We start from the raw sequence: 15,660 nt of genomic DNA, 5'->3' as shown, positions 1-15,660 counted from the left end.
ATACAGTCCGTCTTCTCAGAATGACCTGCTCTAAAATCCTGAAGAGAACCAAATTCTGGTTCGAAAAAGGGTCATCAAGACTTGTCTGGAGTACTTGAATTTTTGAGATTTTAAAATTTCCTACGAGTCTCTGGTTTACCACGTTTCGCGTACGGTAACCAAATATGATTGTTTCCGCAGTTATAGGTCATAAGGTTAAAGACAGAACGAAAACTTGTAACATCATTTCTCCGCGGTATCTTGTTCCATGCAATTTGACCAAATTACTTTCGGTGGGTATTAAACCCATACTGCACTTGGACACGTCAGCTCACGTGCTAGTCACGAGGATCGACGTAACAGACTTGCTCGCAAACGTCGTAACAGCTCAACCGCCGATATTATGGCCTGATAAAGTTTCCAAGAGGCAGGGGAACGACGAATGAGATAGAAAGGGAAAGTAGGAATAGCGGATTGACGTCTAAGGTAATCATAAGAGTTGGACGTTAACCAAAGAGCTACATGAAATTTCTTTTCCTAAAAATGCTACAGAGACTCATCGTATTTCCGTGAGGTACTCTTTGCCCTTTCGTCTCTAATGGACTTTTTTTCAGAATAGGTTATTGCTCGTAACAAAATTACGAAACAGCACTTTCTCACTGCAAGAATCCTGCCTGCCTATTTCTGATGACTACAATTCTCAGTTGACTGTATTTTTCTTGAGTTTTTGGTCGTTATTCACGACTAAGCATACGCAATGAACTGGCAAAATTAGAGCAGACCGAAATGAGCGATTTTCTTTTCGAAAACGGCGTTAAGAATTTCTACAACCTTGCGAATCACTTGTTCCTTTGCAATTTGTCGAGTTAGGCTCTATGGACTTCACTCCCTTCCCTCGATTGTTCGCAAACGTTAAATCAATTAGTTTAAATAATAACTACAGGTATACCGACGTGTAGGAGTAAAGTTGGAATAGCCGTGGTGGTTATCGTGAAACAGTGAGTTACCTTAACAGGTATTTATGAAGGGGTTAAACGCAGCCTTAGCAACTGATTTTTGTCATTGAAGTTTATTCGACGGTCTCGCTGCGTATCAGTTATCACGTTACGCTTTTATCGATTCCCAATAAGTTTTACACCGCTCATATATTTTCGGAGCGTAGCTATAGGTATTCAATAGATAAATAAATATTTGCGTTATGATTCATCGCCATTGTATGTACGTACATTACGCGCATATCACAGATTTCCATGGATAACTTTCATTGCTATTCCATATATCTTCGTCCTCCCTGTTCCGTCCGGTTTCACGCGGAAATAAAAAACATGTTTCTCACTTCGTTTCGGTTTCTTTTTTTTTTGCTTCCATTTTCCCATCCCTTTATTTCATTTGCATTTGTGGGTGCTACATTTTGCATAACGAAATAACATTTGCGAATGAAATTAAATAACTTGTACGATGGTAATTAAAACACGGTAACGTTTTGCAGAGATTTCGATACCGCCGTTCGAAAATGTTTTCTCAATCTTAGGCGGCAATATCGCGGAATCAGGACGAGATAAACAATCCATACCCAATTTATAAGGATGAAGTTAGTAACGTTACTTCTCATCTTTAAGATCGTCTGAAAATTGATAAACTATGATAAACAAAACACTCATATTTTTAAAAGCCAAATCCTTGAAAGTCAATCAAATATTGTACAGTAACGATTTTTCCCTGATATTTCGTTACGTCAACATTACTAACTTCAGCCTCGTCCGAATTTACGGTTTTCAGTCACGGAACTGGAAGTGCAGAAAACAAGAATGAATTAAATATACTCCATTGAAATTGTCAACACTTGATGTGGATAAATAATTTGTGACAATCGACTATTGTTCAGATTCGAATTATTATTCTCACCATCTGCCGAATAAATGAATAATGTTTTAGATCCTGAAAAGGGTATGCATAACTATATAACCTGTATGAATGAAATGTATTTTTATTGAGTATATAACTCTGACTGGTGACGGTCTGAGGAAGAAGGAATTAAATTCAGAAATTAAAATATTTTTTTGGTAGCTACACTCGCTTTTAATTCTTACGTACATCTACGTAACTTCCAACGATGAGAAAAGCTGCAGCGTCGTTAAAAAAAAGAATTTATTCTTTTTTTCTCTTTTATTTTCTCTACGTTCTTTTACAAATAGAAACGAACTGCAAGTGCGACAACAAAAAAACGGTGAGATGATAAGGGATGCGAGAGAAAATAAATAGGTACAACGTGTACAAGCTTCTCCCAACTTGACGCATAGTTTGAGAGATTACAAACCACCGTAGTAGTAGGTATATATACACGATGGGGCCAAAATGCCCCCTGGAAAAACTGTCGTGTGTATAATATACATCCGTGGTGGTACGTAATGTGCGCAAACATCCACGGCAGTTGAAAGATCTATGTAATATTATCATTGTCATATAACGTGCACCATGTCTTTCACGAGGAAACAGACGCCTGTATGTATATACATATAAACACATTTTTGTTCGCATGCTGTTGACACTTTGCACACTCTAATAATATACCCTGCATGGCGTGTAGAAGGCGTGAACACAATAGACTTGGAGGAAACCGCAGGTGTGGCGCCAAAAGGACTCGGTCGGGGGTTAAAACAGCAGAAACCCCGACATTGCCGTTCGACTGTGCGCAGCACGGGATTTTATTTGAGATTGTAAAACTTATTGCGGTATGGTGCCCGGCGGCCATCCGATAAAAATAACAATTTCTACGATCTTTGATGGCGCAGTTTTCGTGTCGTTACGCGGTGATCTAAAGCTGACTGAAATATTGAAGAATGGCGATCAGTAGAGGTCAGACTGAATAAGCACGACGAATATTATTCTGGATATGCATAATACCGTGAGGGAACGGTGAAACTTTTCAGGCTGTGTGTTCGACTACTCATGCGCAAAATAATTGAACTCTATGACTGGTCGGCAAGCCAACCGCCGCAGGGTAGCCAACTTATACGAAACGGGTATGGCGTCAAACTCTCGCGCGTCAAGTGGCGTATTGAAATTATATTTTTACGATCAACGATCAGTTAAAGGTAAAAGATAGCCAAGCTTTTTGGAATGACTGGTTCAACCGTTTAAGATCTGACTACCCTAAAATCATTCGCATTACCTACATCGCGTCCATAACCCTCATAAGCCGCGATTCATAGCCGAAGCTTAAGGTTACCAGGCTTGCATGAAAATTTGACAAAGCTCGCGCATGCGCAGTGGGACGCTGAATCTGTCAAGTTTCACCGTTTCCCCTTGTTATATCATGAGTGTTCAGGCATAAATTATGCTGCAGGCTGAGTTTAATTAATGCAAGCCTTTATACAAGTATAATGTGCGGCGGCGGCGACATCGAATACCATATTGGCATAGCAATATGTGAGAACAACAGATCCTTAAACGATAAGAAACAACGTAAGCAGGTTAACAGTTTCGTTGTCGTCGACGGTGTGAGTACTCCTCCTATTTCTTCGTCACGGCTGTCACCCTAGTCGACACAAACAGGGGCGGAGGATTTAAGAGGAGGATATAGAAAGAGACGACTGGTTGAGGGGGGTCGAGATGGTCAAACACATTAGTCACTGTCGGAAGTTTTCAGGTCGAAGGTGTAGATGCAGGGTATAATAAGAAATTTACCATGAATTATAAAAAGTTTGAAAGAATATGCAACCGTTGCATCTAGCCGATTTCTACATATTTCTCGTATTGTATTATTTGTATCGCAAGCTTTCCGGGACGCTTGTATTCGCGGCACCTAGTTACAGCTTCTATGACCTTGCATTATTGTATACGCGTAGATGCATCAAGTAGTACATTATGGGAATATATTACATGTACATGATGTCAGCACCGCCATGCTGATAGACATACGTATGATATTTCTGATTACAACGTTAATGTAACGATGCACTTTCAGAATAAATCGTCATTTTGCGACTACAGGATTGTCCGATGTTCAGTAAATTAACCGTAACGAAGCAAAACATACTTATATTCGTGTTATCGATAGTTTAAGATAGTCAAATTTTGTAAATAATTTTACGAACCAGACTGTACGGCGTTGCGTACATACCATGGAAAGGTTAACATATCGGTGACGGTATCAAGTCAACGTGTAGATGTGTCAACTCAAATTTTTACAGTCAATACGATTGTTCGCAAGCTTGTCAGTTCAAATTTATCCGTCACCTGCACGAGTCGATCCTGCAGCCGCGATTGTTACGATCTCGGCTTTAAAACTTATCGCACGCTTAGAGTCGTCAAATATTGACAACGCGCTTCCGTCAGTCAATCAGACACGCGCTGCGATAACTATGATAAGATGACGCTGTTTACTGATGTCAACTTATTATTAGAAAAAAATTAACTCAGCGAAATGTCCTCTTTCCCCTTCGATTCCAATTTTTAAAAATAAACTTTTTTCATCACAGATCGATTGCTCGTCCGATGTTTTTCAATCATCACAATTTTAATTTTACTCCCTGATTATATAATTATAGAAAAGTGAAAAACAAAACAATACGAAGGAGGAGCAGTTTCACTAAGGTGAACAAATTTTTTATTTCAATCACTCGAACAATTGAAGTAGCAAATAGGTAGATGAGTATATTATTATATTACGCCAGAGCAAAGCTTTGGTTGCTCGGAAAATTGCTGACGAAAATTTGTCGAGAAGAAAATATGAGTATCCCTAAAATACACGGTATGGAGCAAAGTTGACATCATATTATTATTGAAGTTTGTAACGTTATCGTAACGATTCGTGCTAAGGAAAACCCGTTATTTTGCGATATTGGAATTGTTTGAAATTCAGTAAATCGTAACAAAACAAAACACACTTATATTTCGAAATCCTAGTTCCTTTAAAATCATTGAAAAAATTTCGTTTCGTTAAGATAACGTTACTAATTTTAACCTCGTAAGTTGACACCGGTTCCTTCAGCCCAATAATTATAGTTTATTTCGGCAAGCCAGGGTCATACGTGTGGTACGCACAAAGAGAGCGCTCAATCGCAAACTGTTTGAAAATAAGAAGAGGTTGACAGGCGACCGAAGGACCACCTCGTGGGTTGGTTTCAACTTTCGGTATATCATCAAATAATCTCTATCGATGGAGTGCGAGTGGTTCCGATGGTGACGGAGATGGGTTCAAGGAAGGGTTTGGAGGATAGCGAAATGTAAACAAATACGAGAATAGAGAGAGTTGAGAATGTATAAAGAAAATAGTCAATAGTTGATATTAATAGTATCGTGATGGTGAATATACTCACTTTTTGAAGGCTCGTCCTCCATATACTCAATAGAGATATTTTTACCATCAAAAAAGGGTTTAACTGTCTCGCAGGCAGTTCTGCTGGTCGTCCGCGAAAACACATCACCCGGACACGCACACAATATAATAATCACAAACACACCACGCAGAGCACACATTTTTCCGATAACTGATTTTCCGTACTTCCGGTATCACTTGTTATTCTTTATTTTCTTCCCCTTAACTTCCCTACCTCGTTCCTAATTTATCGAACGTCGGTTAATAGCAGGAAAAATGGAAAAATAAAAAATTTATACATATATACGGGTGTACGTGCGTGCAGTTATATATAAACATAGAACCTCGGCTCGTTCGATCGTGAACGTTTTGTGCGAGAGGGAAAACCCTACGCCTGGGATAATCTCACGGCACCTGGAAAATCCAACGAAATCGACGAGGACTCAACGCTGAGCTCGACTCGTCTGAGTCAGTGAGCAAAGGCGCCGCGCGACGTTCACTCCACGAATCGTTGGGCACGACTGACGACTGACTGAAAATCAACTCAATTTGAAAAACCGTTCACCCCCCCGAGTACACCGACCTTCGTCCTTCGCCGACGCAGACGTGTCTGGCCTGGCTGCTGTGATCGCTGCTGCTATTCGGTCCGACGGCAGACCGGCCGTGCCGCCATCTCACCGACGGAACCGCATTCTACCGAAAGCTTCCGAATACCCGACTCGCCGGAGCATACCTTTCGTTGATCACTGAACCATTCTCGGAGCACAGGTAAGCGGTTTTTTTTTTAAGGATGGATCGGGCGTACCGTCCGAACCAAAAGTTGGGCAAAGAGAAATTACAGTCAATTTAATCCTCGAGTCATAGCGGTAAGTATTCGTACCTGTTCGAACCGCCTTTTTCTTATCGATTTTTTTTTTTAATATTTAGAGAACTTTTTGAACATACTTCAGGAAGGGTTTTTGCTATTTCTGACCGCATACCAACGTTTCCAAAACCCGAGAGTAATTATTGAGATATATTGCATATTATCATGGCTATGAACAAATTGGCTGAAAAAAATTTAAAGTCGAATTGTTGAAATTCAAGATGATGCATTCAATATGGCGAAAGTTTTTGTTTATAATTAATAAATTTCAAAAATTCACGTCAATTATTTTAAATTGCAATTAGACTGCAAATTCGTCGCAAGCGACCCAAGAGATCCCTGTCCTGAAATATTCGAATTCTATACATTTTTAAAACTTTTGTCCTTCAATTCAAAAAATACTAGAGGAACTATATTTTTATATAAGTGGACTTGGAACAATAATGTGTAACTCAAAGGGTTAAGCAATTAGGGTTGAAATAATACATTATGTAACAAGGGAATAATCGACTTTTATTCCTGTGTTACACATGGGACTTCATTTCCGACTCAACTCTGACCACATTACTGACTTCAAAAGGAAAGAGGAAATTCAACGAAACGTATACAAGAAGTGCATGGATGTAGGTCGGCGGAAGTTAGGGCAAGGGAGCGGGTTCAGGGTCACGGGGACGACGCCCCCACCTTAAAAATAAAATAAATTTAAAAAAATTCATGGTGGAATATTCAAATAATTATGTGATTGCGAAAATCACAGATTGCGTTGAATTGCACCAGTGTTGTGGTTATAAATTTGACTTATATCATATCTAATTTACCTGTTAATTAATTAAGAGTGTTATACGAATATACAATTGTAACATTTCACTGTGAATTTTCAAGTGATACACGAAGATGCGACTTTAGTAGGTAAAATAGGATATGGAATCACATTTACTTTATTCATGTTAGTTGATTTAAGTTTGCAGTGAAATTATGTAAACAAATAATACAATTTTTTTTACGAGCTAGCTAAAAAATAATATAATTTGAGCCATAATCAAGCATTATATACTGAGTCAAGTTTGAAATAATGAAAAACACTAAACTAATGTACAAACTTAATGTTGGTTTTGAAATAAAAGACATGGGCAGAAATATTATTTTTACAAAAAAGTGATCTGTGTCCTGGCTTGGTTCACTTGCCAAACGTTGAGTTCTTCATATTCCTCGATGCACTCATTCACTTGATCAGGTTTGAATCCTTTGTTTGTGCACCGGTCAAAAATGTCCGAAACTTTTACAGTCTTGTCAGTTCCCGCTAAATCCCTGATCAGGGCATATATCCTGTCAACTGGATTCTGGGGTCTGATTGTGCGCACCTCAAGGTGGTTTATGGAGTCTTTCGACATTTCAATCAAACGAATTGCTTCCGAAATATCGTCTTTTTCGACAGTGTCAGACAGTCGAAGGCGAGCCAAAGCAGTCGATATACGCAATACACCCAACAAGTTCCGGGCAGACGTAAATGTCATGTCACGACTATTCCGGGCCTCTTTACGCATCTCCACATATGAATCTGTAAAACACGATTCCATTCCATTTCGTCTTTTGGGACTGATTTATAGTAGTAAAGAAAAATTTGAAAAGCTCATCATTTCCTGATATTAAAATTCAAGACTTAATGAGCAACTTGAGTAAAAAGTGAATGCATAACGTAACGATTCGAATATTTTTTGAAACGTTTAGTTTCCTTGAAGACTGTCTTCTCCAAGCTTTAGTATTTTGCTAACAGGAACAAACCTCGCAGAATATTTGGAAGGTATTAAAAATGGCTATTTCATAAAATATAAATATATTATATACTTTAAACGCAAAAACCGCTGAGGTGAATACTAACTTCGATGTTATAAAATAAGAATTATACTCACTGACTATAAAATCTGTGAGATCCTCAGTTATAACTGGTTGCGTTTTTTTACAAAGAGCGATGTACTTTCTCATTGTTTTCATATCGAAGGCTGCTGATTTAGTCGGTGGTTGCACAGAATGTTGATGTACGTAGGTAATGTGTTTTGCCAGTCTATAAATGATTGCAAAAAAATAATATATTTGAAATTTCAACACCTCTAGAGTGGAATAACAGTACCTTATATTGAAATTAAAACTGACTGCTGCCAGTGAAAATAGTAACAATATGCTACAGTTCGTGAGTAAATGGCACAGCGCTTAAGATACAATATGTTTGATTGCTTTTATAACTACAAAGTGTGCAACACTTAGGTTATTTAACCAAAATACCGGAGACAATTCACCTACCGTAGATCGTTATCTCGGTCTGCTCGATCTTGAATCAACCAAAGTAAATCAAATCGAGACAACAAGGCAGCGGGCAATTGAATATTTTGCTCGATAGTCCTTTTTGGATTGTATCTGCCATAGGCGGGATTGGCAGCAGCTAATATCGACACCCGCGCATTCAGGGATGTCATTATCCCTGCCTTAGCTATTGAAATTGTCTGCTGTTCCATAACTTCATGAATAGCAGTTCGATCTGCGTCTGCCATTTTATCGAATTCGTCGATACAGCATACGCCTTGATCAGCCAGAACTAAGGCTCCACCTTCAAGCGTCATTTCACCCGTCAATGGATCTTTCAGAATAGCTGCGGTTAGACCAACACCTGATGATCCACGTCCTGTTGTGTACTGAGATCGTGATGCCAACCGATTTATATATGACAACAGCTGTGACTTTGCTACTCCAGGATCTCCCATTAAACAAATATTGATGTTACCTGTGTATGTTACATCGATTATGATCGCTGCCCAGCTATCGGTAAGGAAAAGCCATCTATATGGGACCATGATTGTTAAAAGTGCGAATCGAAGTGGCAAAATCATTCACAGCTTTGTGGAAAAAATTTGAATCTTCAACATTCTCTAACTTATTCACAAGATCAAATAAGTGTATACATATAAGTGTGCTAAACTCGGTGAGTCGAAATAAAGCGATGGAATAGCTAGCCACTTCGATAGCCAACTGTGAGCCCGTAGACTATAATTGGGTTCACAAAATTGCAGTTTTTCTCTAGCACGGAGCCTATAGTTTTGGATTATGGTAATATCCATTGATAATAAATTCTGAAAGAATGTAAATTCGAAGAATTGGTGATTTCGAAAAATTAACGACGGAGCCAGGAATCGAACCTGGCGTCTAGAGATGCTTGACCGGAGCCTTACTCCACTCGACCACCTAGCCGCCCTGACTCTGTTGTCGTTAATTTCTCTCATCACCAGTGAGTTCGAATTTGTTTTCCTGTGTTTCTTTCAACAATATTCTTCTCGTATAAAAATGATTTGTACATCTGCATATCATTGATTAGACGGCATTGCTTGTCTTATGTGGCTTCTCATCGGAAGCAAGGATTCAAAAGGGTAAACACAACATCTACACATTATAGTCCTCCTTATACACAGTGCTTGAAGAGAAGAAACTTCTTATTCACGATGATAAATTCTCTTTCAACAAGCATTACCATTTAGTAAACGTTACATTGAATACAAGTAGAGCCTTGTTTCTTTTCGAATTTTATTTAATCAACTGACTCGTTTTTACTTGGAAATACGCATTTCGGTAAATTTCGGGTTTTTTATACAGAGGATAATTTTATTGAACTGATTGGTTAAGGTTACTGTGGCGATAAGAATTGATAAAAAAAAAAATTTCATACCTCTGATTTTCATATCATTGGATTTATTATCAACACCACCAACAAGAAGTAACAACAAAGCTTTCTTGATGTCCTCATGCCCGTAAATTTCTGGCGCCAAAGAACACGCCAGTTTATCATAAAATCCATCGTCAGTTAACAGTTCTAATTCTTCGGGTGTTAATTCGTTAGAGGCGTCATTCTCGGCATCTATTTGATTGATGCCAATAACTCTCTGAAATTGAACAGTGGCTAGTGAAATTTAGCTATCTCCAAATTCTTTGACATGAAATGTCGTCTGTGAGGAATAAGGTTATTTTTTATTCGTAACCAATTACAGTATTCCTATGAATATAAGTTGATTTTTGTTTATCAGACTTGGCTATAGAGATCGAAACATTTTCCAAACTCATCCGATAAGGGTAATTCTACCTATACATCGAGTACAATTTTTTTGTTCCAGTATAAGAATAAAGTATAGAGTAATTGTCACGAATAATTACAGTTTCGTACAAAATGAAAGAATATTCTTACGTGTGCCTCTAAGAAAGTTTCGCTCAGTAGTCCAGACATCATTTGCCTGAATCCTGATCTCAGTAAAGGTAAAAATATTCCAGTAATAGTTACATGATCTCCAGGCTGACATTGCCTTGTCATTTCACCGCGGCAGAAGATCGTCAACGATCTTGGAATATGACCAACGGGTACTTGATCACTCTGCAATATAATATGCAAGTAAGATTCTATCTTTTATTCAGAGATTATCTGACTACACTGTTGACTACTTGAGCTTACATGTTCTTGAATCTTGATCTCCTGAAACTTAATGAACTTGGAACCTCTTGTCTGTAAAGATAACCTTCCTCCAGATTTATTGACCCGGCAATCGTCGCTTCCACAGAATTGCAAGGGCATGAAGCTTAGCGAAAGTACCTGCACATTGAGTAGCGAAGTAATAATAACTGTACTTTTTTGAAAGTCATTAATTTTAAGTTCAGTCATCTATTCGATATTATATGTACCAGAACATTTCGAGCAACGTCCCCATTGGGAGCTACAGCATAATCGAATAGCTCCCTATGGGACTTTTGTGCAAAATGAACCAGCATGATTTTTCCCTACCGGTTGGTATGTTTCTGCCCCGCATTGATCACAAGTATAAGTGGCAACGACCATCATCGGTTTAACCTCTGTGGATCGGGTAACAATACCCCTTACTGTGACTAATTTGCCAATGTGCTCAGCTTTTATATCTCTAACCGGTAAAGCTTTAGATGCTCCGAAATCTCTGAAGTAAACTTCGCTGAAAAGAGATGGATATGTACAGATAGGATGTTCTATTTTAATCCATGGAAACGTAATAAATGTACAGGAAATTTATGGAAAAGTAAAAGTTACTTGATTTTCAGGGAGGCATTACGTAGACTCAATTCAACTTCTCTGGGTTGATCCTACAGGGTTTTCAGCGTTTGTCTTAAAATAAGTGTGTTTTGTATCGGATATGATGTTAATCCTGACAACCTGTATTATTACCAGCAGCATCAAACATTCTTTGTGATTGATGTTACACGTAATTTCGAGTAGCTTTGGATTACTTATATCTTTATGTATGAGAATGATTGGGTACACAATATTGTCTCTAGGGTACGAATGTCAAAAAAGGTATTTGCCAAAACCGACATAGAATATCAACACTAAACTTGACATTATGCTCTCAAAGGTTTTAATACCTCTGATGATAAATTTCTCTTCCATCATCCGTATCAAACTTCCTAGCCAACTACCAGGTTTTATAACTATCTCTGAAGCTACTTCCGTACTGAGAAAGTTCACCACCTAGTGGCCGTTTATCGTACTAGTATACTGATGTTTACGATGAATATATTCTCTACTTATTTTAAAGTATGTGGTGTTTGTTTTACTTAGTAAAAAAATTATTGCAACTGATCCAACTAGTTACGCCAAACAAGCTCCGGTTAAATCAACAAAGTACAGCATTAATCGATGTAAATTTTTTATTGGCTAGATTCATGTACTTATTTTATTTGAAGTACCTAATTGCTTTTGTCAACAAACATGCGACTTGGAGGAACAATACGTAAACTTCAAATGAAATGATATTTAGTTGACTCAATTTCGGTAAAACATTAAAAGGTTCACTCGAATTAATATTTCATTCGATCGCGACAAGAAAGAATTTTGTCGAATCAAGGAATTCGCTTGACTAAATTATTTTGACAAACTAACTAAATCAAAATTGTTGAATTGAAGTCATTGTATTTGGAGCAAATAAGTGATACTCGATTGGTAGTGCATAGACTCTTAACGAAATCTATTTTGTTGGTTTAAGAATTCCTCTCCCTCCGTGTATTTCCTCCTTACCCGATCCCTACAGAATGTGCAGCATCTACACACATTGCTGTTATATTTTTTGTTATAGTACGTACTTCTACACAAGAACAAAATAAATTCCAACTAAGAAGCAGGCTACTAAGAAAATACTAAAGAAATTTACGTATTAAATAAACCTATAGAAATAGGATACAACTGTGAACACACAGAAAACAAACAGAATTATTTCACGAACTATGATTCTTGAGACACCAACAAATATAATGACCGTTTCTCTACTTAAGTGGTGAAAAATTATAGATATTACAGTTGTTAGATCAATGCATTACTCACAATCGTCGCATGAGCTCTGGTGGATAATTGTTTCTTGGGTCCCTCTGATCTCCAGGATGTCTGTTGCGTTGCTCCATCAACAAACGATGCTCAATATAAACATCCAATGAATCCTTAGGTGGTACGACTCTTTCTTTAAAGTCGGGTAACATTTCTTGGACTATCTAAAGTAATGAGATTGAAATTCGTAACATTGAAAAACATCATCATTTTGTAACTTAGGAATTAAACTTAAGTGTTTGCATTTGAAAAATGTGATTATGTTTTGCATCATATCGTTTTACTAAATTTCGAACAATTTTATACTGTTTAATAAAGATTTTTCTGAAAAATCTATTGTTGGATATTAATATTACGAATTTTCATCCCATCTGACACAGAATGACACAAATTGTTTCTATATAAACAAAGTGCGGACTTCCAAGGTGAAATTGGGTATTGGTTTTCTGAAGGCTCTGTTCAATTTTATAAGTAGCCTTCACTTTGACTTGACATATAGCAGCTACAAGCTTTGAAAATTACTAACAGTTTTCTGTCAAAAATAAGAGAAATGCTTTCAATGATTACTCATCTCTCATTGTACCTCTGATACTAATGCAGTATAACGACGAGTATTATATTGTATAGCTTCAGCCAATTCGTCATCAAATTCAGTGACGTCGTCAAGTTCAATGATAAATGCAACTTGCTCTCTATGAGCAATATTGGTGAGTTGAGTGCGATATTTAAACGTCTTATCGCCTGATTTATCATCCATTTTCGCATACTCGGCAAAGAACTGCTTGAGCTGTTCTGTAACAAAGATCAGGTATTTGGTGTGAGTCACTCAGTATTGGTGAAAATTACTTAATGTTAAAATAGAGATAATGGATTATTGCCGCATTCAGTCCATGACACAATTTCAGTTTATACTACCTGAAGTAAGCATTTCAAAATATTCAGATCCTTGTGCATCACCTTAACAAATATCAATTCTAATTCCGTTATACAGTTAAAGTTGGGAGTTAATGTGAGTGGCTGAATCTAACAACTTTGATTAAAACCATTCAAGTTATGTCGATGACGACGCAAGCTTATTTCTAAACCATACATTTTTTCAAAGTCAGAATTTTTTCCTATAAGCACGGTGCAGTTATTGTGCACAAGTTACACCGAGATCACACAGCAGAGGTTCCGATGAGTTTGGTTTTCGATACCCCACCGCCAGAGGTTTTTTAAATCATCGTGATCTATTGGTATTGAAAACTACAAGATACACACGAGGTACCTATACAGTGGTTAAGTTATTTGCAATTTCTTTTGTGAATGTAATTTTTCCAAGTTTTATTATTTGTTTGTGATTTTATTCATAGTTCATGGCAGCTACCAAAGATAGTCAAAAAAATTCTGTAACTTTTCTCAAACTTTTCCTGACCAAATTATAATTTTTCCCTGACTAAAATCTGAACTATTAGGGTCAATTCGAGTATCTAATAAATAAAGCTCCCAATCAATCAGTATTCAAAAATATGTTTATGATTTATTTAATGGTCATGGAACCGAGCACATGAGAAAAATTTGTTCTTAGAATTTAGGTTCTTCGTGAGGGAAGCTTTATTCTTTTTCTTTCCATGCCACACAAAATTCTTCAACTAATTGAAAAATTCTCTGACATTCCAGTTTTCCCTGACCAGTGGCCACCCAGTAGTTAATCTCTTAGAGAAATAGTTTGATTTTCGCTCAAAGCTTTGTCTTCAATCATTCACAGACTAAAGACAAAAAATTCCAAGTTAACAAAATCGATCTTCGGTAACAATAATTAACTTTAGGAATCTATGACACTAGTTAATCTAGTGTAACAGCATTTATCTGGAAAGACAAATTAGTAATTTTTTATTGGAATTTTCTTATATCTGTTAAAAATTGTATTTTAGCCCTATGTGAGTTGCAAAAAAATTAATACATTTTATTATGAATTTGTTGGATAAAAATTCATCAAAATCAGCAAATCTTCTCTCTTTGTAGGTGTTCTTAAAAGGGACGAACTGGAATTCCTACAAACTTCATCGACAATCGTTGAAACATCTAAGATTCTGAAGGAAGACTTTGTGGGGACTTCCTAGTTTAATTGCTTGGATTCATTCCACATAAAATTTCTTCTTGAGATTTTTTAGTCAACACAATAAAACACAAGAACCAGAACGACTGAGAAATTGCTTCAGTATCATTACCCTGTTAGTGATAAACTATTAGTGAATATTATACAATTTGTTGGAACTTCCAAAATGAACCAACTTGCAAAACTCGGTGAACAATCCAACTGTAAACCAACCATTATAGTATTAATTATGCTGCCAGTGTGTGTCACCGTCAGAGACTTGATATATGTATTAAACAAGTCAGCTGGGAAAGGAGAGATTCGGCGGTCATTCTACTGTGCAACAAGCAACAGCGAACAAATTAACTGAGTAATTAAAATCAATATGCAATTGACTTTACGAAGACATCAGATCCCTGAACAGATTCAACTGTCAAGAATAACAACGAGGAGAGATTGTTCCCATACGACAACCCTGTAAGCCTTCTTAGGGAATTTTGACTGTTTTTTAAATTTGAACTTTTATCTCAGTTTCCTTGTTGCACGGCTCAACACAATGCCGTTGACTGACTCTCTTCGCTAATCGATTTTAACCAATAGTCAGAACTGCGAGTGCTTCAAATGCAGCTTGGAAAATAACAACACTACATTTGAGGTTATCGAATTATCAATTGATCAATAAACTACAGGGTTAAATTACTAATTGGTTTAAGCAGCTCACCTTTGTCTTTTGTGTAGTCTCTATTTACTTTCGTAGGCATTTTTACTCTTGATTTGGTTTACCACCGACAATAATCAACCGCCAAAATTAAAGTGATGAAACAACCGGACTTCGACTAAACACAGCAGCACGTTGGGAACAACTGACGCCGGCGAAGTTTTCCCGCCATTTTTGCCGCGCAATCGCAAAAAGTAGGTGCATGTGATAGTGCGCTAGAGGCCCCACTGTCGCTGGCAGAGTTTGGGCGCGGGTTTTGATTAGAGGTAACTTTATGCTGACTAAAGGCATGTGAACGGTATGTGTGTAACATACTTAAGATCGA

General features: G+C 37.3%; 2 protein-coding genes across 3 annotated transcripts in view; both read right to left on the bottom strand.

Moving 5' to 3' along the window:
• The window catches only part of LOC124299036 (division abnormally delayed protein), a 66,289-nt gene extending 60,377 nt beyond the window's left edge, over positions 1-5,912 (bottom strand). Inside the window, exon 1 of the mRNA XM_046751869.1 lies at positions 5,301-5,912. Within this exon, the coding sequence (XP_046607825.1) occupies positions 5,301-5,460 (160 nt within the window). The 5' untranslated portion in view covers positions 5,461-5,912. The remainder of the gene's footprint in view (positions 1-5,300) is intronic.
• A 744-nt stretch (positions 5,913-6,656) lies between these two features.
• LOC124299035 (DNA replication licensing factor Mcm7) lies at positions 6,657-15,660 on the bottom strand. 2 transcript variants are annotated; one of them, XM_046751867.1, is made up of 10 exons: positions 15,339-15,660; positions 13,124-13,332; positions 12,541-12,704; positions 10,978-11,158; positions 10,651-10,788; positions 10,390-10,572; positions 9,877-10,090; positions 8,463-8,940; positions 8,075-8,226; positions 6,657-7,722 (listed from the first exon to the last, which is right to left on the bottom strand). In XM_046751867.1, exons 1-10 carry the CDS (start codon positions 15,376-15,378, stop codon positions 7,310-7,312), a joined length of 2,172 nt encoding a protein of 723 aa, XP_046607823.1. In that variant the 5' UTR covers positions 15,379-15,660; the 3' UTR covers positions 6,657-7,309. The 2 variants fall into 2 exon arrangements, with proteins under 2 accessions (XP_046607823.1, XP_046607824.1); XM_046751868.1 differs by lacking the exon at positions 15,339-15,660 and adding an exon at positions 14,852-14,873.

The sequence above is a fragment of the Neodiprion virginianus genome, chromosome 2 (genome assembly GCF_021901495.1).
Source record: "Neodiprion virginianus isolate iyNeoVirg1 chromosome 2, iyNeoVirg1.1, whole genome shotgun sequence".
Classification (NCBI taxonomy): domain Eukaryota; kingdom Metazoa; phylum Arthropoda; class Insecta; order Hymenoptera; family Diprionidae; genus Neodiprion; species Neodiprion virginianus.
This window is presented reverse-complemented; position numbering and strand designations above follow the sequence as displayed.

What these genes read in the sequence shown, in the direction of transcription:
- LOC124299035 (XM_046751867.1), bottom strand. Translation starts at nt 15,378, where the DNA reads ATGCCTACGAAAGTAAATAGAGACTACACAAAAGACAAAG. An exon ending in AGACTACACAAAAGACAAAG is followed by an intron (nt 13,333 to 15,338) that starts GTGAGCTGCTTA and finishes TCTTTGTTACAG; the next exon opens with AACAGCTCAAGCAGTTCTTT. An exon ending in GGGCAGAAACATACCAACCG is followed by an intron (nt 10,789 to 10,977) that starts GTAGGGAAAAAT and finishes CTCAATGTGCAG; the next exon opens with GTACTTTCGCTAAGCTTCAT.